This window comes from Scyliorhinus canicula, chromosome 7 (assembly GCF_902713615.1).
Source record: "Scyliorhinus canicula chromosome 7, sScyCan1.1, whole genome shotgun sequence".
NCBI lineage: Eukaryota > Metazoa > Chordata > Chondrichthyes > Carcharhiniformes > Scyliorhinidae > Scyliorhinus > Scyliorhinus canicula.
In genome coordinates this window covers 41,065-64,676 of record NC_052152.1, presented here as the reverse complement: position 1 = coordinate 64,676, position 23,612 = coordinate 41,065, and the positions used below count along the sequence as shown (strand labels likewise).

The 23,612-nt window shown below is 48.7% G+C and overlaps 1 protein-coding gene across 1 annotated transcript in view; it reads right to left on the bottom strand.

Annotated features, from left to right (window-relative positions):
• Nucleotides 1–23,612, bottom strand: part of LOC119968698 (ubiquitin-associated and SH3 domain-containing protein A-like) — a 231,182-nt gene that overhangs the window by 197,478 nt on the left and 10,092 nt on the right. The window contains exon 3 of the mRNA XM_038801292.1: nucleotides 3,556–3,742. Within this exon, the coding sequence (XP_038657220.1) occupies nucleotides 3,556–3,742 (187 nt within the window). The remainder of the gene's footprint in view (nucleotides 1–3,555; nucleotides 3,743–23,612) is intronic.

The window sequence follows — 23,612 nt, the reverse complement described above, 5'->3', positions numbered from 1 at the left end:
CCACCATGCTACCCTGCTGCCCCAAACATAAGAACTAGGAGCAGGAGTAGGCCATCTGGCCCCTCGAGCCTGCTCCGTCATTCAATGAGATCATGACTGATCTTTTGTGGACTCAGCTCCACTTTCCGGCCCGAACACCATAACCCTTAATCCCTTTATTCTTCAAAAAACTATCTATCTTTACCTTAAAAACATGTAATGAAGGAGCCTCAACTGCTTCACTGGGCAAGGAATTCCACAGATTCATAACCCTTTGGGTGAAGAAGTTCCTCCTAAACTCAGACCTAAATCTACTTCCCCCTTATTTTGAGGCTCTGCCCCCTAGTTCTGCTTTCACCCGCCAGTGGAAACAACCTGCCCGCATCTATCCTATCTATTCCCTTCATAATTTTAAATGTTTCTATAAGATCCCCCCTCATCCTTCTAAATTCCAACGAGTACAGTCCCAGTCTACTCAACCTCTCCTCATAATCCAACCCCTTCAGCTCTGGGATTAACCTAGTGAATCTCCTCTGCACACCCTCCAGTGCCAGTACGTCCTTTCTCAAGAAAGGAGACCAAAACTGAACACAATACTCCAGGTGTGGCCTCACTAACACCTTATACAATTGCAGCATAACCTCCCTAGTCTTAAACTCCATCCCTCTAGCAATGAAGGACACAATTCCATTTGCCTTCTTAAACACCTGTTGCACCTGTAAACCAACTTTTTGTGACTCATGCACTAGCACACCCAGGTCTCTCTGCACAGCAGCATGTTTTAATATTTTATCATTTAAATAATAATCCTGTTTGCTGTTATTCCTACCAAAATGGATAACCTCACATTTGTCCACATTGTATTCCATCTGCCAGACCCGAGCCCATTCACTTAACCTATCCAAATCCCTCTGCAGACTTCCAGTATCCTCGGCACTTTTCGCTTTGTCACTCATCTTAGTGTCATCTGCAAACTTGGACACATTGCCCTTGGTCCCCAACTCCAAATCATCTATGTAAATTGTGAACAATTGTGGGCCCAACACGGATCCCTGAGGGACACCACTAGCTACTGATTGCGAACCAGAGAAACACCCATTAATCCCCACTCTTTGCTTTCTATTAATTAACCAATCCTCTATCCATGCTACTACTTTACCCTTAATGCCATGCATCGGGTAGCATTATATGGGCAGCACGGTAGCATGGTGGTTAGTATAAATGCTTCACAGCTCCAGGGTCCCAGGTTCGATTCCCGGCTGGGTCACTGTCTGTGTGGAGTCTGCACGTCCTCCCCGTGTGTGCGTGGGTTTCCTCCGGGTGCTCCGGTTTCCTCCCACAGTCCAAAGATGTGCGGGTTAGGTAGATTGGCCATGCTAAATTGCCCGTAGTGTCCTTAAAAGTAAGGTTAAGGGGGGGGGGGGTTGTTGGGTTACGGGTATAGGGTGGATACGTGGGTTTGAGTAGGGTGATCATTGCTCGGCACAACATCGAGGGCCGAAGGGCCTGTTCTGTGCTGTACTGTTCTATGTTCTATCTTTATCTGATGTAGCAACCTTATGTGTGGCACCTTTATGAACCAATGCTGCATCTGCCCAATGGGACAATTTCTATCCAGATGCCTCGCTATTTTGTCCTTGATGATAGATTCCAGCATCTTCCCTACTACCGAAGTTAAGCTCACTGGCCTATAATTACCCGCTCTCTGCCTACCTCCTTTTTTAAACAGTGGTGTCACGTTTGCTAATTTCCAATCTGCCAGGACCACCCCAGAGTCTAGTGAATTTTGGTAAATTATCACTAGTGCATTTGCAATTTCCCTAGCCATCTCTTTTAGCACTCTGGGATGCATTCCAGGAGACCATCTACCTTTAGCCCCATTAGCTTGCCCATCATTACCTCCTTAGTGATAGCAATCATCTCAAGGTCCCTCACCTGCCATTGCCTCATTTCTATCACTGGCATGTTATCTGTTTTTATATTCTGAGCAAGTTTACTAGCATAATGTACGTTACTCTTCTTTATAGCTTTTTTAGTAGCTTTCTGTTGCCCCCTAAAGATTTCCCAGTCCTCTCGTCTCCCACTAATCTTTGCCACTTTGTATGCTTTTTCCCTCAATTTTATACTTTCCCTTATTTCCTTAGATATCCACAGTCAATTTTCCCTCTTTCTACCGTCCTTCCTTTTTGTTGGTATAAACCTTTGCTGAGCACTGTGAAAAATCGCTTGGAATGTTCTCCACTGTTCCTCAACGGTTTCACCATAAAGTCTTTGCTCCCAGTCTACCTTAGCTAGTTCTCTCATCCCATTGTAATCCCCTTTGTTTAAGTACAAAACGCGAGTATTTGATTTTACCTTCTCACCCTCCATCTGTATTTTAAATTCCACCATATTCTGATCACTCCTTCTGAGAGGATCCCTAACTATGAGATCATGAATCAATCCTGTCTCATTACACAGGACAAGATCTAGGACCGCTTGTTCCCTTGTAGGTTCCATTACATACTGTTCTAGGAAACCATATTCTATAAACTCCTCCTCAAGGCTGCCTTGACCGACCTGGTTAAACTAATTGACACGTAGATTAAAATCCCCCATGATAACTGCTGTACCATTTCTACATGCATCCGTTATTTCTTTGTTTATTGCCTGCCCCACCATCTCGTTACTATTTGGTGGCCGATAGACTACTCCTATCAGTGACTTTTTCGCCTTCCTATTCCTGATTTCCACCCAAATGGATTCAACCTTATCCTCCATAGCACCAATGTCATCCCTTATAATTGCCCGGATGTCATCCTTAAATAACAGAGCTACACCACCTCCCTTACCATCCACTCTGTCCTTCCGAATAGTTTGATACCCTCAGATATTTAACTCCCAGTCATGACCATCCTTTAACCATGTTTCAGTAATGGCCACTAAATCATAGTCATTTACGATGCTTTGCGCCATCAACTCATTTACCTTATTCCGAATACTACAGAGGAGATTCACTAGGTTAAGCCCAGAGCTGAGGGGGTTGGGTTATGAGGAGAGGTTGAGTAGACTGGGACTGTAAGTGTTTGAATTTAGAAGGATGCGCGCAGGGGGATCTTATAGAAACATAAAATGATGAAGGGAATAGATAGGATAGATGTGGGCAGGTTGTTTCCACTGGTGGGTGAAAGCAGAACTAGGGGTCATAGCCTCAAAATAAGGGGAAGTAGACTTAGGATGGAGCTTGGGAGGAACTTCTTCACCCAAAGGGTTGTGTATGTATGGAATTCCCTGCCCAGTAAAGCAGTTGATGCTCCTTCATTAAATGTTTTCAGGATAACGATAGATAGTTTTTGAAGAATAAAGGGTTGTGGTGTTCGGGTGGGAAAGTAGAGCTGAGTCCACAAAAGATCAAGTGACAGATGGCCTACTCCTGTTCCTAGTTCTTATGTTCTTAACTAGCCCATCCCTCATTAGAAACCAAATATATTTTGTTAATCATTCTACGTCAAAGTTTACATAAAGGAAACAACTGTCTAAATCACATGAGCAATGTTGAAGATCTTTGGTCGTATTCTAGATGGGAAAGTATCTTACTGTGAAGAAATGGCAAAGAGTAACATGCGGGAAGACTTCGTGTGCTGGATTCCGACCACAATGTTGTTGACTTTTGGTCCAGAATGCCATTATCTGCTCCCAGAGTGGACCTGATGGACACAGGTATAGAACATACTCTTGTGGGATGAGATCATCTAAAGTGGGGTCGTTCCGGTGAACAAATATCCTGTTGGAAAAAAAATTCTTTGTTAATCTCTGTGAGGTGAAACTTCAAATGGATCAAATTGGATAATCTCAATCAAAGAACTTCCATGAAATCAGGCGGTGGACACAGTGGCCTCGGTAAATTCCAGCATTCCAATTGAAAATGGGCAGAGACTGTGGATGACAAATCCACAACTTCACAAAACCCTTCCGAGTGACCTGCCCACTTGCCGAAGAACTAATGATTGCCTCAAAGGGATTTGCTCAGTACTCAGCTTCTCACTATATTTATAAATAATGAAGATGAAGGATTAATGAAAGAGCTATATCTGATTTTTATGACTGTACTCGGTTCGCTGCCACAGTAAATAATGTCGTTTGGAGACAAAACTCGTGCTGAAAAGTGAGCTGATCCACTTTGGACCCAGTAATGGTAGACCAGAGTGATGGGATCCACAAACTACCGAGGAGCAGAGAGATTTATGAAATGAAACACAGAGATCATCAAAAGCTTGTGAAAGCAAACACAGATTTGCATTTAAATAGCACCTTTCAGAGATCAGGCCACCTCAACATGCTTTAGCAACAATGAAGTACTATTGAAATGCTGCAACTCTTGTAATTTGTGCACAGCAAGATCCCAAATATATCCTGTGATAATGCTACATAATTTATTTCAGCAATATTGATTTATTCATAGATATTGGCCAGACAATGGGATGAACTCCTTTGTTTTTCTCTGAAATCATTTCCTGAAATTTCAGGTGCTGAAATTTCTGAAATGGAATTCCATTCCGCAACCTTCTGACGAAGAGGCAAGGGTTGTAAATAATGTATCAGTGGATAGAGGGCAGAGGCAACAAGTGAGCATTTGTTTTCATATTGGATTGGCGTGTGCAGCGGTGGACCTTAGGGATCTATGTTGACACCATGATACTTACTTTGGACAGTATAGGATTTACGCCGCAGAAACACGCCAGCCAGCCCAACCAGTCCAAGCCACTGTTTATGTTCCACTTGAGACTCCTCCCATATTTCCAAATCTATCTGCCTAACCCTCAATTTCCTTCTCCCTTATATCCTTGTTTAGCTTTCCTGAAATGTATCTATGCAATTCGCATCAACCATTCCCTTGGGTGAAGAACTTTCTCTGAATCCCTATTGAGTTTCTTGGTGATGATCATATATTGAAGGTTTCTGGTGATATACTTCCTGACAAGAGAAAACATTCTCTCATCATCCACTATCATAAAAAATTTTCAGAATTTTAAAGACTGCTCCTCAACCTTCATCTTTCAAAAGAAAAGTGCTCCAGCCTGTCAAACACTTCCTAAGATGTAAACCCATGCATTTTTGATATAATTCTTGTACATCAACAATAAACTGGCAATAGTACTGTCAGAAGTTTTTCTTCAAGAGCAATATTTTCATTTAGAATTTGGAAAGACATTGCATTATTAAGACACTTGGCAGTTTTATTTTAAAAGTCATAAGTTCATCTTGGACTCTCAGCAAGCTGCCTTCTCTATGAAATAACATGACTTCAGGGGTGTCACAGTGGATAGCACTGCTGCCTCACAGCGCCAGGGACCCGGGTTACCTTCTGTGTGGAGTGTTCACTTTCTCCCCGTGTCTGCGTGAATTTCATCAGGTGCTCCGGTTTCAAAGAACAATACAGCACAGGAACAGGCCGTTCGGCCCTCCAAGCCTGTATCGATCATGACACCAACCTTTGCCAAAACCCTCAGCACTTCCTTGCCCAGTGAAGCAGTTGAGGCTCCTTCATTAAATGTTTTTAAGGTAAAGATGGATAGTTTTTTGAAGAATAAGGATATGATGGAGAGTAGACTGATAGGGCAGTAATTGGCTGGGTTGGATTTGTCCTGTTTCTTGTGTGCAGGACACACCTGGGCAATTTCCCACATTGCCGGGTAGATGCCAGTGTTGTAGCTGCACTGGAACAGCTTGGCTTGGGGTGTGGCCAGTTCTGGAACACAAGTCTTCAGTACTATTGCTGAAATATTGTCATGGCCCATAGCCTTTGCAATATCCAGTGCCATCAGCCAATCCTTGATATCATGTGGAGTGAATCATCTTGGTTGAAGACTGACATCTGTGATGCTGGGGACCACCGGAGGAGACCGAGATGGATCATCCACTCGGCACTTCTGGCTGAAGATTATTGCGAATTACTCAGCCTTGTCTTTTGCACATTTGTGCTGGGCTCCTCCATCATTGAGGATGGGGATATTTGTGAAGCCTCCTCCTCGATTAAAATATACACAGACACTTACATAGAAAATAGAAGCAGGTGGCGGCCATTCGGCCCTTCGAGCTTGCTCCTCCATTCATTGTGATCATGGCTGATCATCAAGTTCAATATCCTGATCTCGCTTTCCCCCATATCTTTGGATCCCTTTAGCCCGAAGAGTTCTATCTAATTCATTCTTGAAATCACACTTTTTGGCCTCAGCTACTTTCTGTGGTAGTGAATTCCACAGATTCACCGCTCTCTGGGTGAAGAAATTTCTCCTCACCTCAGTCCTAAAAGGTTTGCCCCTTATCCTCAAACTATGACCCCTAGTTCTGGATTCACCCACCATCGGGAACATGTTTTCTGAATCTACCCAGTCTAATCCTGTTGAATTGTCCCCCACCATTCACGGCTTGATGTGGCAGAGCTTCGATCTGATGCGTTGATTGTGGAATCGCTCAGCTCTGTCCATTACTTGCTGCTTATGCTATTTGCCACACAAGTAGTCCTGTGTTGTAGCTTCACCAGGTTGACACCTGATTTTTCGGTGTGCCTGATGTTGCTCCTGCCATGCTCTCCTGCACTCTTCATTGAACCAGGGTTGATCCCCTGGATTGGTGCTAATGGTAGAGTGGGGGATATACCGGGACATGAGGTTACAGATTGTGGGTGAATACAATTCTGCTGCTGCTGATGGCTAACAGCGCCTCATCGATGTGCATTCTTGAGTTGCTCGATCTTTTTGACAAAGTAAAAGAGCGCAAGGAGAGCGTCGAAGGCACAGAGTAAGAGAGCGCAAGGAGAGTGGCCGGAACGCAGAGTAAGAGAGCGCAAGGAGAGTGGCAGGAACGCAGAGTAAGAGAGGGCGAGGAGAGTGGCGGAGGCACAGAGTAAGAGAGCGCGAGGAGTGTGGCGGGAATGCAGAGTAAGAGAGCGCGAGGAGAGTGGCGGAGGCACAGAGTAAGAGAGCGCGAGGAGTGTGGCAGGAACGCAGAGTAAGAGAGGGCGAGGAGAGTGGCGGAGGCACAGAGTAAGAGAGCGCGAGGAGTGTGGCGGGAATGCAGAGTAAGAGAGCGCGAGGGGAGTGGTGGGAACGCAGAGTAAGAGAGCGTGGGGGAGTGGAGCAAGGCAGAGTAAGAGAGTGCGAGGAGTGTGGCGGGAACGTAGAGTAAGAGAGCGTGAGGAGAGTGGCAGGAATGCAGAGTAAGAGAGCGCAAGGAGAGTGGCAGGAACGCAGAGCAAGAGAGCGCGAGGAGAGTGGCAGGAATGCAGAGTAAGAGTGCGCGATGGGAGTGGCGGGAACGCAGAGTACGAGAGCGCAAGGAGAGTGGCAGGAACGCAGAGTAAGAGAGCGCGAGGAGAGTGGCAGGAATGCAGAGTAAGAGTGCGCGATGGGAGTGGCAGGAACACAGAGTAAGAGAGCGCGAGGAGAGTGGCGGGAACGCAGAGTACGAGAGCGCGAGGAGAGTGGCGGAGGCACAGAGTAAGAGAGCGCGAGGAGAGTGGCGGGAACGCAGAGTAAGAGAGCGCGAGGAGAGTGGCGGAGACAAAGAGTAAGAGAGCGTGAGGAGAGTGGCGGGAATGCAGAGTAAGAGAGCGCGAGGAGAGTGGCGGAGGCACAGAGTAAGAGAGCGCGAGGAGAGTGGCAGGAATGCAGAGTAAGAGAGCACGAGGAGAGTGGCGGAGGCACAGAGTAAGAGAGCGCGAGGAGAGTGGCGGAAACGCAGAGTAAGAGAGCGTGAGGAGAGTGGCGGGAATGCAGAGTAAGAGAGCGCAAGGAGAGTGGCAGGAACGCAGAGCAAGAGAGCGCGAGGAGAGTGGCAGGAATGCAGAGTAAGAGTGCGCGACGGGAGTGGCAGGAACACAGAGTAAGAGAGCGCGAGGAGAGTGGCGGGAACGCAGAGTAAGGGAGCGCGAGGAGAGTGGCAGGAACGCAGAGTAAGAGAGTGCGAGGAGTGTGGCGGGAACGCAGAGTAAGAGAGCTCGAGGAGAGTGGCGGGAACACAGAGTAAAGAGCACGAAGAGAGTGGCAGGAATGCAGAGTAAGAGAGCGCGAGGAGAGTGGCCGGAACGCAGAGTAAGAGAGCGCGAGGAGATTGGCGGGAATGCAGAGTAAGGGAGCGCGAGGAGAGTGGCGGGAATGCAGAGTAAGAGAGCGCAAGGAGATTGGCGGAGGCACAGAGTAAGAGAGCGTGAGGAGAGTGGCGGGAATGAAGAGTAAGAGAGCGCGAGGAGAGTGGCGGGAACACAGAGTAAAGAGCACGAAGAGAGTGGCAGGAATGCAGAGTAAGGGAGCGCGAGGAGAGTGGCCGGAACGCAGAGTAAGAGAGCGCGAGGAGATTGGCGGAGGCACAGAGTAAGAGAGCGTGAGGAGAGTGGCGGGAATGCAGAGTAAGGGAGCGCGAGGAGAGTGGCGGGAATGCAGAGTAAGTGAGCGCGACGGGAGTGGCAGGAACGCAGAGTAAGAGAGTGCGAGGAGTGTGGCGGGAACGCAGAGTCAGAGAGCGCGTGGAGAGTGGCAGGAATGCAGAGTAAGAGAGCGCGAGGAGAGTGGCGGAGGCACAGAGTAAGAGAGCGCGAGGAGCGAGGCGGGAACGCACAGTGAGAGAGCACGAGGAGAGTGGCGGGAACGCAGAGTAAGAGAGCGCGAGGAGAATGGCGGAGACACAGAGCAAGAGAGAACGAGGAGAGTGGCTGGAACGCAGAGTAAGAGAGCGCGAGGAGTGTGGCGGGAACGCAGAGTAAGAGAGCATGCGGAGAGTGGCGGATACACAGAGTAAGAGAGTGCGAGGAGAGTGGCAGCAACGCAGAGTAAGAGAGCGCGAGGAGTGTGGCGGGAACGCAGAGTAAGAGAGCGCGAGGAGAGTTGTAGGAATGCAGAGTAAGAGAGCGCGAGGAGAGTGGCAGAGGCACAGAGTAAGAGAGCGCGAGGAGAGAGGCGGGAACGCAGAGTAAGAGAGCGCGAGGAGAGTGGCGGGAACGCAGAGTAAGAGAGCGCGAGGAGAGAGGCGGGAACGCAGAGTAAAAGAGCGCGAGGTGAGAGGCGGAGGCACAGAGTAAGAGAGCGCGAGGAGAGTGGCGGGAACGCAGAGTAAGAGAGCGCGAGGAGAGAGGCGGAGGCACAGAGTAAGAGAGCGCGAGGAGAGTGGCAGGAACGCAGAGTAAGAGAGCGCGAGGAGAGAGGCGGAGGCACAGAGTAAGAGAGCGCGAGGAGAGTGGCAGGAATGCAGAGTAAGAGAGCGCGAGGAGAGAGTCGGAGGCACAGAGTAAGAGAGCGCGAGGAGAGTGGCCGGAACGCAGAGTAAGAGAGCGCGAGGTGAGAGGCGGAGGCACAGAGTAAGAGAGCGCGAGGAGAGTGGCAGGAACGCAGAGTAAGAGAGCGCGAGGAGAGAGTCGGAGGCACAGAGTAAGAGAGCGCGAGGAGAGTGGCCGGAACGCAGAGTAAGAGAGCGCGAGGAGAGAGGCGGAGGCACAGAGTAAGAGAGCGCGAGGAGAGTGGCAGGAACGCAGAGTAAGAGAGCGCGAGGTGAGAGGCGGAGGCACAGAGTAAGAGAGCGCGAGGAGAGTGGCCGGAACGCAGAGTAAGAGAGCGCGAGGTGAGAGGCGGTGGCACAGAGTAAGAGAGCGCGAGGAGAGTGGCAGGAATGCAGAGTAAGAGAGCGCGAGGAGAGAGGCGGAGGCACAGAGTAAGAGAGCGCGAGGAGAGTGGAGGGAACGCAGAGTAAGAGAGCACGAGGAGAGTGGCGGGAACGCAGAGTATGAGAGCGTGAGGAGAGTGGCAGAAACGCAAAGTAAGAGAGCGTGAGGAGAGAGTCGGAGGCACAGAGTAAGAGAGCGCGAGGAGAGTAGCGGGAACGCAGAGTAAGAGAGCGCGAGGAGAGTGGCAGGAACGCAGAGTAAGAGAGCGCGAGGAGAGAGTCGGAGGCACAGAGTAAGAGAGCGCGAGGAGAGTGGCGGGAACGCAGAGTAAGAGAGTGCGAGGAGAGTGGCAGAAACGCAAAGTAAGAGAGCGTGAGGAGAGAGTCGGAGGCACAGAGTAAGAGAGCGCGAGGAGAGTAGCGGGAACGCAGAGTAAGAGAGCGCGAGGAGAGTGGCAGGAACGCAGAGTAAGGGAGCGCGAGGAGAGTGGCAGGAACGCAGAGTAAGAGAGCGTGCGGAGAGTGGCGGGAACGCAGAGTAAGAGAGCGCGAGGAGAGAGTCGGAGGCACAGAGTAAGAGAGCGCGAGGAGAGTGGCGGGAACGCAGAGCAAGAGAGCGCGAGGAGAGTGGCGGGAACGCAGAGTAAGAGAGCGTGCGGAGAGTGGCAGGAACACAGAGTAAGAGAGCGCGAGGAGAGTGGCAGGAACGCAGAGTAAGAGAGCGCGAGGAGAGTGGCGGGAACGCAGAGTAAGAGAGCGCGAGGAGAGTGGCAGGAACGCAGAGTAAGAGAGCGCGAGGAGAGTGGCAGGAACGCAGAGTAAGAGAGCGCGAGGAGAGTGGCAGGAACGCAGAGTAAGAGAGCGCGAGGAGAGTGGCGGAGGCACAGAGTAAGAGAGCGCGAGGAGCGAGGCGGGAACGCACAGTGAGAGAGCACGAGGAGAGTGGCGGGAACGCAGAGTAAGAGAGCGCGAGGAGAATGGCGGAGACACAGAGCAAGAGAGAACGAGGAGAGTGGCTGGAACGCAGAGTAAGAGAGCGCGAGGAGTGTGGCGGGAACGCAGAGTAAGAGAGCATGCGGAGAGTGGCGGATACACAGAGTAAGAGAGTGCGAGGAGAGTGGCAGCAACGCAGAGTAAGAGAGCGCGAGGAGTGTGGCGGGAACGCAGAGTAAGAGAGCACGAGGAGAGTTGTAGGAATGCAGAGTAAGAGAGCGCGAGGAGAGTGGCAGAGGCACAGAGTAAGAGAGCGCGAGGAGAGAGGCGGGAACGCAGAGTAAGAGAGCGCGAGGAGAGTGGCGGGAACGCAGAGTAAGAGAGCGCGAGGAGAGAGGCGGAACGCAGAGTAAAAGAGCGCGAGGTGAGAGGCGGAGGCACAGAGTAAGAGAGCGCGAGGAGAGTGGCGGGAACGCAGAGTAAGAGAGCGCGAGGAGAGAGGCGGAGGCACAGAGTAAGAGAGCGCGAGGAGAGTGGCAGGAACGCAGAGTAAGAGAGCGCGAGGAGAGAGGCAGAGGCACAGAGTAAGAGAGCGCGAGGAGAGTGGCAGGAATGCAGAGTAAGAGAGCGCGAGGAGAGAGTCGGAGGCACAGAGTAAGAGAGCGCGAGGAGAGTGGCCGGAACGCAGAGTAAGAGAGCGCGAGGTGAGAGGCGGAGGCACAGAGTAAGAGAGCGCGAGGAGAGTGGCAGGAACGCAGAGTAAGAGAGCGCGAGGAGAGAGTCGGAGGCACAGAGTAAGAGAGCGCGAGGAGAGTGGCCGGAACGCAGAGTAAGAGAGCGCGAGGAGAGAGGCGGAGGCACAGAGTAAGAGAGCGCGAGGAGAGTGGCAGGAACGCAGAGTAAGAGAGCGCGAGGTGAGAGGCGGAGGCACAGAGTAAGAGAGCACGAGGAGAGTGGCCGGAACGCAGAGTAAGAGAGCGCGAGGTGAGAGGCGGTGGCACAGAGTAAGAGAGCGCGAGGAGAGTGGCAGGAATGCAGAGTAAGAGAGCGCGAGGAGAGAGGCGGAGGCACAGAGTAAGAGAGCGCGAGGAGAGTGGAGGGAACGCAGAGTAAGAGAGCACGAGGAGAGTGGCGGGAACGCAGAGTATGAGAGCGTGAGGAGAGTGGCAGAAACGCAAAGTAAGAGAGCGTGAGGAGAGAGTCGGAGGCACAGAGTAAGAGAGCGCGAGGAGAGTAGCGGGAACGCAGAGTAAGAGAGCGCGAGGAGAGTGGCAGGAACGCAGAGTAAGAGAGTGCGAGGAGAGAGTCGGAGGCACAGAGTAAGAGAGCGCGAGGAGAGTGGCGGGAACGCAGAGTAAGAGAGTGCGAGGAGAGTGGCAGAAACGCAAAGTAAGAGAGCGTGAGGAGAGAGTCGGAGGCACAGAGTAAGAGAGCGCGAGGAGAGTAGCGGGAACGCAGAGTAAGAGAGCGCGAGGAGAGTGGCAGGAACGCAGAGTAAGGGAGCGCGAGGAGAGTGGCAGGAACGCAGAGTAAGAGAGCGCGAGGAGAGTGGCGGGAACGCAGAGTAAGAGAGCGCGAGGAGAGAGTCGGAGGCACAGAGTAAGAGAGCGCGAGGAGAGTGGCGGGAACGCAGAGCAAGAGAGCGCGAGGAGAGTGGCGGGAACGCAGAGTAAGAGAGCGTGCGGAGAGTGGCAGGAACACAGAGTAAGAGAGCGCGAGGAGAGTGGCAGGAACGCAGAGTAAGAGAGCGCGAGGAGAGTGGCGGGAACGCAGAGTAAGAGAGCGCGAGGAGAGTGGCAGGAACGCAGAGTAAGAGAGCGCGAGGAGAGTGGCAGGAACGCAGAGTAAGAGAGCGCGAGGAGAGTGGCAGGAACGCAGAGTAAGAGAGCGCGAGGAGAGTGGCGGGAACGCAGAGTAAGGGAGCGCGAGGAGAGTGGCGGGAACGCAGTGTAAGAGAGCGCGAGGAGAGTGGCGGGAACGCAGAGTAAGAGAGCGCGAGGAGAGTGGCAGGAACGCAGAGTAAGAGAGCGCGCGGAGAGGAACCGGACCTGCGAGGGACACCTCTACTGACTGGGTAAAACTGAAGAGTGACATCACAGGAGGGCTGTGATTAGATTTGCCATGAGAGGACCTGCGTGTAAGTACAACAGACAAAGAACAAAGAAAAGTACAGCACAGGAACAGGCCCTTCGGCCCCCCAAGCCTGTGCTGACCATGCTGCCCGTCTAAACTAAAATCTTCTACACTTCCTGGGTCTGTATCCCTCTCTTTCCATCCTTTTCATGTCTTTGTCAAGATGCCCCTTAAACATCACTATCGTCCCTGCTTCCACCACTTCCTCCGGTAGCAAAGTAGTGGTGACTGGTAAGTAGTTTTTCTTTTCATTTGTCTATTTTTATTAATTTGTTGTTTTGGAATTGTAGTTGTACAAGTTAACCTCAGGTTTAAGACATGGCAGGAGATCCCAGACCCGTGTCATGCTCCTCGTGTGCGATGTGGGAGCTCAGGGACACGTTCACTGACCCTGGCTCTTTCACGTGCAAGAAGTGTGTTCAGTTGCAGCTCTTGTTAGACCGCTTGACGGCTCTGGAGCTGCGGATGGTGTTTGCTAGAGCTGTTGGGAAAGGTTTAATTAATATGGTGGGGGATGGGAACCGATGCAGGAAGTCGGAGGGAAGTAAAATGGGGCAGAAACAAAAGGCAGTAAGGGGGAAAGTGTAAGGCAGAGAAGCCATAGTCAAAATTCAAAAAGAGCCACAGTACAAGGTACAGTGATTGAGGGAAGCTCAGTGAATAGGCCCAGTAATACTAAAAGGAATAAAACGGGAAATGAAAACATAAATGGAAAGCGAAGCAGCAGGTTATTACATGAAGATATGGGTTCAATGATAAGGAAAATTAGGAGAAAAGTTAAAAGGAAAAATAACTTTAGTGAAGTTACTGATCGAGGTGTTGAGATTCAAAAAAGCCAACATAAGGGTACTTTACCTAAATGCTCATAGTATTCGGAATAAGGTAAATGAGTTGATGGCGCAAATCATCGTGAATGACTATGATTTAGTGGCCATTACTGAAACATGGTTAAAGGATGGTCACGACTGGGAGTTAAATATCCGAGGGTATCAAACTATTTGGAAGGACAGAGTGGATGGTAAGGGAGGTGGTGTAGGTCTGTTATTTAAGGATGACATCCAGGCAATAGTAAGGGATGACATCGGTGCTATGGAGGATAAGGTTGAATCCATTTGGTAGAAATCAGGAATAGTAAGGTGAGAAAGTCACTGATAGGAGTAGTCTATCGGCCACCAAATAGTAACATTACGGTGGGGCAGGCAATAAACAAAGAAATAACGGATGCATGTAGAAATGGTACCGCAGTTATCATGGGGGATTTTAATCTACATGTCGATTGGTTTAACCAGTTCAGACAAGGAAGCCTTGAGGAGGAGTTTATAGAATGTATCCGCGATAGTTTCCGAGAACAGTATGAAATGGAGCCTACGAGGGAAAAAACGATCCTGGATCTGGTCCTGTGTAATAAGACAGGATTGATTAATGATCTCAAAGTTAGGGATCCTATCGGAAGGAGCGATCACAATATGGTGGAACTTAAAAGCGATGTTAAATCAAAGCGATTTTTCACAGTGCTCAGCAAAAGTTTATACCAACAAAAAGGAAGGACGGTAGAAAGAGGGAAAATCGACCGTGGATATCTAAAGAAATAAGGGAGAGTATCAAATTGAAGGAAAAAGCATACAAAGTGGCAAGATTAGTGGGAGGCGAGAGGATTGGGAAATCTTTAGGGGGCAACAGAAAGCTACTAAAAAAGCTATAAAGAAGAGTAAGATACATTATGACAGTGAACTTGCTCAGAATATAAAAACAGATAGTAAAAGTTTCTACAAATATAAAAAACAAAAGAGTGGCTAAGGTAAATATTGGTCCTTTAGAGAATGAGGAGGGAGATTTAATAATGGAAGATGAGGAAATGGCTAAGGAATTTAACAGGTTTTTTGGGTCAGTCATCACAGTGGAAGACACAAATAACATGCCAGCGACTGATAGAAATGAGGCTATGACAGGTGAGGACCTTGAGATGATTGTTATCACTAAGGAGGTAGTGATGGGAAAGCTAATGGGGCTAAAGGTAGACAAGTCTCCTGGCCCTGATGGAATGCATCCCAAAGTGCTAAAAGAGATGGCTAGGGAAATTGCAAATGCACTAATGATAATTTACCAAAATTCACTAGACTCTGTGCTGGTCTCAGCAGACTGAAAATTAGCACACGTGACAGCACTGTTTAAAAAAGGAGGTTGGCAGTAGGCGGGTAATTATAGGCCAGTTAGCTTAACTTCAGGAGTAGGGAAGATGCTGGAATCTAGCCTCAAGGAAGAAATAGCGAGACACCTGGGTGGAAATTGTCCCATTGGGCAGAGGCAGCATGGGTTTATAAATGACAGGTTGTGCCTAACTAATTTAGTGGAATTTTTTGAGGACATTACCAGTGCGGTAGACAATGGGGAGCCAATAGATGTGGTATATCTGGATTTCCAGAAAGCTTTTGACAAGGTGCCACACAAAAGGTTGCTGCATAAGATAAAGATGCATGGCATTAAGGGTAAAGTAGTAGCATGGATAGAGGATTGGTTGATTCATAGAAAGCAAAGAGTGGGGATTAATGGGTGTTTCTCTGGTTGGCAATCAGTAGCTAGTGGTGTCCCTCAGGGATCAGTGTTGGGCCCACAATTGTTCACAATTTACATAGATGATTTGTAGTTGGCACTAAAATGAGTGGTAAAGCAAAAAGTGTAGAGGATACTGGAAGTCTGCAGAGGGATTTGGATAGTTTAAGTGTATAGGCTAGGGTCTGGCAGATGGAATACAATGTTGAGAAATGTGAGGTTATCCATTTTGGTAGGAATAACAGCAAAAGGGATTATTATTTAAATGATAAAATATAAAAACATGCTGCTGTGCAGAGAGACCTGGGTGTGCTAGTGCATGAGTCGCAAAAGGTTGGTTTACAGGTGCAACAGGTGATTAAGAAGGTAAATGGAGTTTTGTCCTTCATTGCTCGAGGGATGGAGGTTAAGACTACGAAGGTTATGCTGCAATTCTATAAGGTGTTAGTGAGACCACACCTGGAGTATTGTGTTCAGTTCTGGTCTCCTTACTTGAGAAAGGACGTACTGGCGCTGGAGGGTGTGCAGAGGAGATTCACTAGGTTAATCCCAGATCTGAAGGGGTTGGATTACGAGGAGAGGTTGAGTAGACTGGGACTGTGCTCGTTGGAATTTAGAACGATGAGGTGGGATCTTATAGAAACATTTAAAATTAGGGAATAAGGGAATAGATAGGATAGATGCGGGCAGATTGTTTCCACTGGCGGGTGACAGCAGAACTAGGGGGCATAGACTCAAAATAAGGGGAAGTAGATTTAGGACTGAGTTTAGGAGGAACTTCTTCACCCAAAGGGTTGTGAATCTATGGAATTCCCTGCCCAGTGAAGCAGCTGAAGCTCCTTCATTAAATGTTTTCAAGATAATGATAGATAGTTTTTTGAAGGATAAAAGAATTAAGGGTTATGGTGTTTTGGCGGGAAAGTGGAGCTGAGTCCACAAAAGATCAGCCATGATCTCATTGAATGGTGGAGCAGTTTCGAAGGGCCAGATGGCCTATTCCTGCTCCTAGTTCTTATGTTCTTTTCAAAGTCTATCTTGTTTAGTAAGAAGTCTTACAATGCGAGGTTAAAGTCAACAGTTTGTTTCAAATCACTAGCTTTCAGAGCGCAGCTCCTTCCTCAGGTGTTGTAAGACTTCTTATTGTGCCCACCCCTGTCTAACGCCGGCATCTGCACATCATATCCCATTTAGCACAATGGTGATGCCATACAACACGATGGAGGGTGTCCTGGAGGGCTGTTGGCCAACTTGATTGACTGACAGCTCTCCAAGATGACAGCATCCAAAGGTGAAGGAAAGTCTAACATGTTCCCAATCAACGCTCAATGGAGTATAAAGTGGAGCAGGCCTCTCCGTGTCGGCCGGGCAAGTTCTCCACGACTGTGTCTATTGAAGCCTCTCCATCCTGTAAATTCAGGCCTTGATTTTTCTGAGGCAGACACAAGGTCAAAATGGAAGCCAGAAAGGCGAACCAAGAAGGAAACTCAGCCTCTCATTTTCGAAGGAAACTGAAACGGTAAATTGAGATTAGAAACAAAACCTGTGGATAAACTGAAATGGGTTGAGGCTGTATAAAGGGATGCAGAGGCATCCAAGCCCAGTAGTAGCAGTCAATGATCCCAGTTGTGCAGCACAGGCAGGCTGAAGATAAAAACATACCCGGAAGCTGAGAATACGTTGTTATAACTGTTAGTTTAAAATAACAATGGTGAATTTATACCATCCAGGCCGGGTTAAGCAAGGTTCTGCAAACAAGGACCTGCTGTTGGTTCCATCCCAGTAGGAGAGAATATGAAATTCATCCTGAGGAAGACAGAGTTTCGAAACCATTGTGACTGAATTTGATGACTTATATGCTGTGTGTACTGTCGAGCCAATTCATGATACCTTTCTTAGTGGCACTTGTCATTTAATCGTTTATAATCAATCACAAGTTTCCTGTTAATTCATATTTAATTTGCATTGTCGGAGATTATCTATGTTTAGTGAAAACATTTGGATGAGTTATTTTGGGCGTGTTTGTTTGAGTGATTCTCGACGGCCGCATTGACGAGATTGCGGCCCTTATTCAACGCCACTGAGTGCCAAAAATGAGCCCCCACGAGATTCTCACCATTATCGGCTCCCTCAATGTCTGATTTGCCTGACTTGCACCTCAGCTTCTCACCACTAACAAGGGGGAGCTGCTATTAAACACTCACTCACAACTCACTCCCAGTCAACACACAAACGTGGCAAAGACAAGGGAATACACAATGAATGGTTGGACCCTACAGAGGGTCAAAGGGACCTTGGTATGCAGGTTGACAGATCTCTGAAGACAGCAGGGCAGGTGGATAAGGTGGTTGAGAAGGCCTATGGGATACTTGCCTTTATTAATCGAGGCATTGAAAAGAAGAGCAGGGAGGCAATGATGGAGCTGTATAAAAGGCCAGTTAGACCCCATCTGAAGCACTTTGTGCAGTTCTGGTCACCACACGATAGAAAGGAAGTGATTGCACTGGAGAAGGTGCAGAGGAGATTCACCAGGACGTTGCCTGGGATGAAGCGTTTCTGCTATCAAGGGAGACTGATTTGGCTGGAGTTATTTTCCGTGGAGCAGAGAAGGCTGATGGGGCTTGATTGAAGTGTGTAAAATTATGAAAGGCATAGAAGGGGTTGACAGGAAGGTACTTTTCCCCTTGGTTGAGGGCATCAATACCAGTGGGCACAGGTTTAAGGTAATGGGCAGGAGGTTTAGAGGAGTTTTGAGGAAAAACCTTTCAATCCAGAATGTGTTGGAATCGGAAACTCACTGCCTGAGCCGGGAACCCTCACAACACTTGAGAAGTATTTAGATGAGCGATTGAAATGCCACAGTTTACAAGGCTATGGACCACGTTCTGGAAAATGGGATTAGAATAGTTAGGTGCTGAGGCTTGATGCGGATTGGATGGGCCAAAGGGCTTCTATCTGTGCTGTAAAACTCAATGATATGGAGATGCCGGCGTTGGACTGGGGTAAGCACAGCAAGAAGTCTTACAACACCAGGTTAAAGTCCAACAGGTTTGTTTCAAACACGAGCTTTCGGAGCACTGCTCCTTCCTCAGGTGAATGGAGAGGTATGTTCCAGAAATATTTATATAGACAAAGTCAGAGATGCTGGACAATGCTTGGAATGTGAGCATTTGCAGGTAATCAAATCATTACAGATCCAGAGAGAGGGATAATCACAGGTTAAAGAGGTGTGAATTGTCTCAAGCCAGGATAGTTGGTAGGATTTTGCAAGTCCAGGCCAGATGGTGGGGGGTGGATGTAATGTGACATAATAAAACTCAATGACACTAAGTCTTTTGTGCCAGACAGAAATAAACAATTGTTGCAGTTCCCCATGAGCTTCTTGAATGTTTGCCATTGCCTATCCCATGAAGTAATGTTCCCCATCGATCATAACCAATCCATGCCTCATATCATCGTAGTTTCCTTTATTAAGATTCAGAACCCTAGTTTCAGAATCAACTACATCACTCTCCATCTTGATGAAAAACTGTATCAAATAATGGTCGCTCATCCCCAAGATGCCTCACAACTAGCCAATGATTCCGTTCTCATTACACAGTACCCAGTCTAGGTTGGCCTGTTCTCTATTTGGTTCCTCAATGTATTGGTCCAGAAAACCATCCCAGGAATTCCTTCTCTAAGGTATTGTGACTAATTTCATTTACCCAATCTATATGCAGATTAAAATCACCCATAATTACAAATGTTCCTTTACCACATGCATATCTAATTTACAGTTTAACGCCATTCCCAACAACACCACTCCAGTTGGGGATCTATATACAATACCCATAACATTTCTTTCCCCTTGTATTTCTCAACTCAATCCATACATCAATACAGACATTGTTGAAGCTGATATCCTTCCTCAGTATTGTGTTAATTTCCTCTTCAACCAACACTGCCACTCCACCGCCTTTTACTTTTTGCCTGTCCTTCCTAAATACCGAATAGCCCAGGCCGTTTAATTTCCATCCCTGGTCACCCTGTAGCCATGTCTCCATAATCCTGATTTATCGCACCAGTTTACATCTATTTGCACGATTAGATCATCCGCTTTATTGCAAATGCTCGGCGCATTAAAGGCACAAAGTCTTTAAACTTGTCTTTTGAACATAATTTGTCTTGCTCCCAAAATATTTCACCGTGACCCTGTTTGAATCTGGCCCTTGGTTTTCCTGCTTATATTACTTTTCTTATTCCCCTTTCTGTCTTTTGTTTTTGTCCTTGTTTCCTCCTCCTCTGACTCCTTGCACAGGTTCTCATTCCCTTGACATCAGTCCGGCTCCTGCCCAGGTGTAATCTGTCCAGTTTGCGCAGGTTCCTCCTCCCCCAGAACCGGTCCCAATGTCCCAGGATTCTTAAACCCTCCCTCTCACACCATCTCTTCAGCCACATATCCATCCGATATATCCTGCTATTTGTACTCCGACTAGCATGTAGCACTGCTAGTAATCTTGAGATCACCACCTTTGAGGTCCGACTTCTCAACTTTCTTCCTAACTGCCTATATTCTGTTTTTAGGACCTCATCCCTTTTTTTACCTATGTCGTTGGTACCAATGTGTACCACAACCTCTGGCTGTTCACCCTGCCCCTCCGGAATGTCTTGTACCCGCTCCGAGACATCCTTGACCCAAGCGCCAAGGAGGGAACATACCATCCTGGAGTCCCGTTGGCGGCCACAGAAATGCCTATCTATTCCGCTCACAGTTGAATACCCTATAACTATTACATTCCCACACTTTTTACTCCTTCCCTCTGCAGCAGAACCAACCATGGTGCAACAGATTTGACTGTTGCTGCTTTCCCAGAGAGGCCATTCCCCTGAACAGTATACAAAGCGGTAAATCTGTTTTGCAGGGGAATGGCCATAGGAGATTCTTGCACTGCCTGCCCATCTCTCTTGCTCTGCCTGGTGGTCACCCATTCCCTGCCTGCCTGTGGAGTCTGAGTCTGTGATGTGACCACCTCTCTCGACGTGCTCTCCATGACATTCTCCACCTTGCAAATGCTCCGCAGTGTCCCCACCCATTTCTCCAACTGTGAGACCCTGGCTTCCAAGAGCTGTAGCTGGAGAAACTTTATTTTTTTATATAAATTTAGAGTACCCTATTAATTTTTCCAATTAAGGGGCAATTCTAGCCTGGCCAAGCCACCTAGTCTGCACATCTTTGGGTTGTGGGGGCGAAACCCACACAAACACTGGGGGAATGTGCAAACTCCACACGGACAGTGACCCAGAGCCGAGATCGAACCTGTGACCTCGGCGCCGTAAGACAGCAGTGCTAACCCACTGCACCACCGTGTGCCCTGCTGAGGACACGTTCTGCACACATGCTGGTTTCGGGGAATGGAAATGTTCCTGGCTTCCCACATGGAGCAGGAGGAGCAAACCAAGGCTTTCAGCTCTCTTGCCATGATTCACACCTTTAGGTTAAAGCTTTGGAAGCTGCTTTAAATAGAAGCATAGAAAAAATAGGAGCAGGAGGAAGTCATTTGGCCCTTCAAGCCTGCTCCGCCATTCATTATGATCATGGCTGATCATCCAACTCAATAGCCTAATCCCGCTTCCCCCATATCCTTTGACCCCTTTGCCATCAGTGCTATATCCAATTATCTCTGTCTCTTCTTTCCTTGTCCACGACAGCACCAATTGTAGCTCTTACAGTTTATAAACCACAAAACATATTATCACTGTTAAGATAAACGTTGTGAAGACTTACCGACCTTACCCACTACTTACCAATCAGCACTCACCCTTGTCGCCACAACTGCAGCATGGCAAGACCCCTCTCTGAAGATTTAAAAGTTACAAAGCAAGCAGAACATACAAAAAACACCCATTATCGCTCTGCACCAAATTCCTACTCTGTTTCAAATTCCTGAGTTTCAAACTCACTCTGGCTATGGCTCACTCCGGATGTGGCCTCTCCCACTGCTCATGTGCAAAGTTCACTCTGAGTGCCCTTTGAAGCTCCTTTGCTAAGTAGAGCCGAGATGAGCTTAGGCTCCTGTTTCGCATGTTCGCAGAAATACGATGCCAGAGCCAGGAAACCAAAGGTAAAAAAGTCCCCACCACACCCCCCCCCCCCCCCCACCCCCGGCATGCCCCCTTCCCAGAATCTGCAGTTTTAGTTTCTCTTTTAGTCACAGACTGTCTCAAAAAAAGTGCAGGTTTTGAAACCTGTATTATTGGAGATAACAAGTCACATGTGGATGCTCCAGCCTCCACCCCTCTAGTCTCACAATTGGCATATTTCATGACAGTGGCAGTGGAGACAATCCAGAGATTACTGTCTCAATGTTTCCACTTTTAAACTTCTCCGTCGCTCCTAAAATCCAATTCCAGGACCTACTCTTTCCATGTCATTGGTGCCAAGTGCACCACAACCTTTCTGTCATTGACGGAAATTCTGCACCCTCTGCAGAATATCATTTACCCTAACAGCAGGGAGGGAAGACACTCCACAGGGCTCACAATGAGATAGCTACAGAAATGTCTGTCTGTCCGCTTAAATCTGCTGTAATTGTTTCTAGTCTTTGCTGGTTCCTCCTGTTGTGTCTCTAGTCCACTGGTGCAATGGTTGGGTTGCACTCCTTCATGGTGGACCCAATCTCAGCAGTCGCCAGTGTTGAGTATCTGTCTGAGAGTGGTTCATATCCCAAAGAACCCTCCACTTCCTCCCTCTTTCAACTCTTCCAGATGGCCACCCACCTACTTTCTTCAACCTCTCTGCCTGTGTGGTGATCACTTCCTGGAATGTAAACATCCTCCCTGATGTTCTGCAAATACTCCAGCTGTCCCTCAAACACAGAAATTCAGAGCAGAATTCAGAACTCAAACAGCTGGAAACTCTTTCTGAAAATGTGGCACCCAATATGCACGTATCATCTTGAAATTCCGCATAGATAGGGGGCGGGATTCTCTGACCCCACGCCGAGTCGGAGAATCACCAGAGGGGTGGCGAATGATGCGACGCCGCTCTGACGCCGGTCCACTGATTCTCCAATGACCAGAGAATCAGCGCCATTGGTGCCAGTGCAGTCGGCGCGGCGCCAGTAGCAGCCCCCCCCCCCCCCCCGGCAATTCTCCCCGCGCGAAGGGCCGAGTGCCTGCCATGTTAGGCCAAGTCCCTCTAGCGCCGCTCTCGTATTGTCCTACCCAGCGAGACCTTGGCGTTCATGTTGTGGGAGGTGGCCTGGTGAGGGGGGAAGGGGGGATCTGACTCCGGGGGTAGCCTACACGGTGGCCTGGCCCGCGATCGGGGCCTACCAATCGGCGAGCAGGCTTATCCCAGTGGGAGCCTATGTTCCTCCGCGCCAGACCACTGTAGCTCTCCGCCATGTTGTGTCGGGGCCGAAGCGGACCCAATGATGTGCCCATCAAGTCACTCGAGACACGATAGGAAGTAAACTGTGGCTTTAATAGACTGACAACTGAGCCTGCCTACGACCAGAAGAACTGAGGGCAGACTCACAAGGCTGCAGCACTTTATACTGCCGGTAGTGGGAGGGACCATGGGCGGAGCCATGGGCGGAGCCGAGGATGGAGCCCTGTACAAGCTCCTCATCTCCCCCTGTGGGCAGAGCCGTGCAATGGCTCACAGACAGAGCCCTCAAGGACACAACATTATACAGTGTGAACGCAATACTATACAGTGTGAATTACATGATGTACATTCACCACACCCGCGGCGCCCATCCTGATGCTCATATTGGCAACTGGAGCAGCGTGAGGCACTCCAATGCCTTGCTGTGCGGCGCAGGATCGATGATCCTAGGGGCCTGTTGACGCTGTCATAAAACGCTCCGGCGTTTACGACAACGTCAACACTTAGCCCCAGGATTGGAGAATCCCACCCAGGAATTCGAAACAATAGGGGCTGGATTCTCTCCTGGCGGGATTCTCTGTTGTGCCGGCAGCGCACCCACAACCAGGGATTTCCTGACGGCGTAGGGCTGCCCAGAATGGGAAACCCCATTGGCTGGCGGGACGGAGAATCCACCTCGGGTCTCAGTTGCCCAACCACGCTGTTTTAAAAACTTTGTTACCTCTTTTTGAATCTAGTTAGTATATGTTTAACCTCTGAAGTTGATAACTGCTTTTGCGCCTCACCTCCCATGTCTCACGTCTTGCTGTTGTGTAGAAAATGTTATGATTTTTAATATCTTCGGCATTTATTGTGTTATTCTGTGATTCAAGTTTGTGACTGTAGTTGTGTGTCTGTGTGTGTGCGATTAATTTAGTTAAACTGGGAGTTGGGTTTCTAAGGGTTGACGATAGCACCCAAAACAGATCCTATTGTTTTTTAGTTCGATCTTGCCCAGACTGTTTGTTTTTCT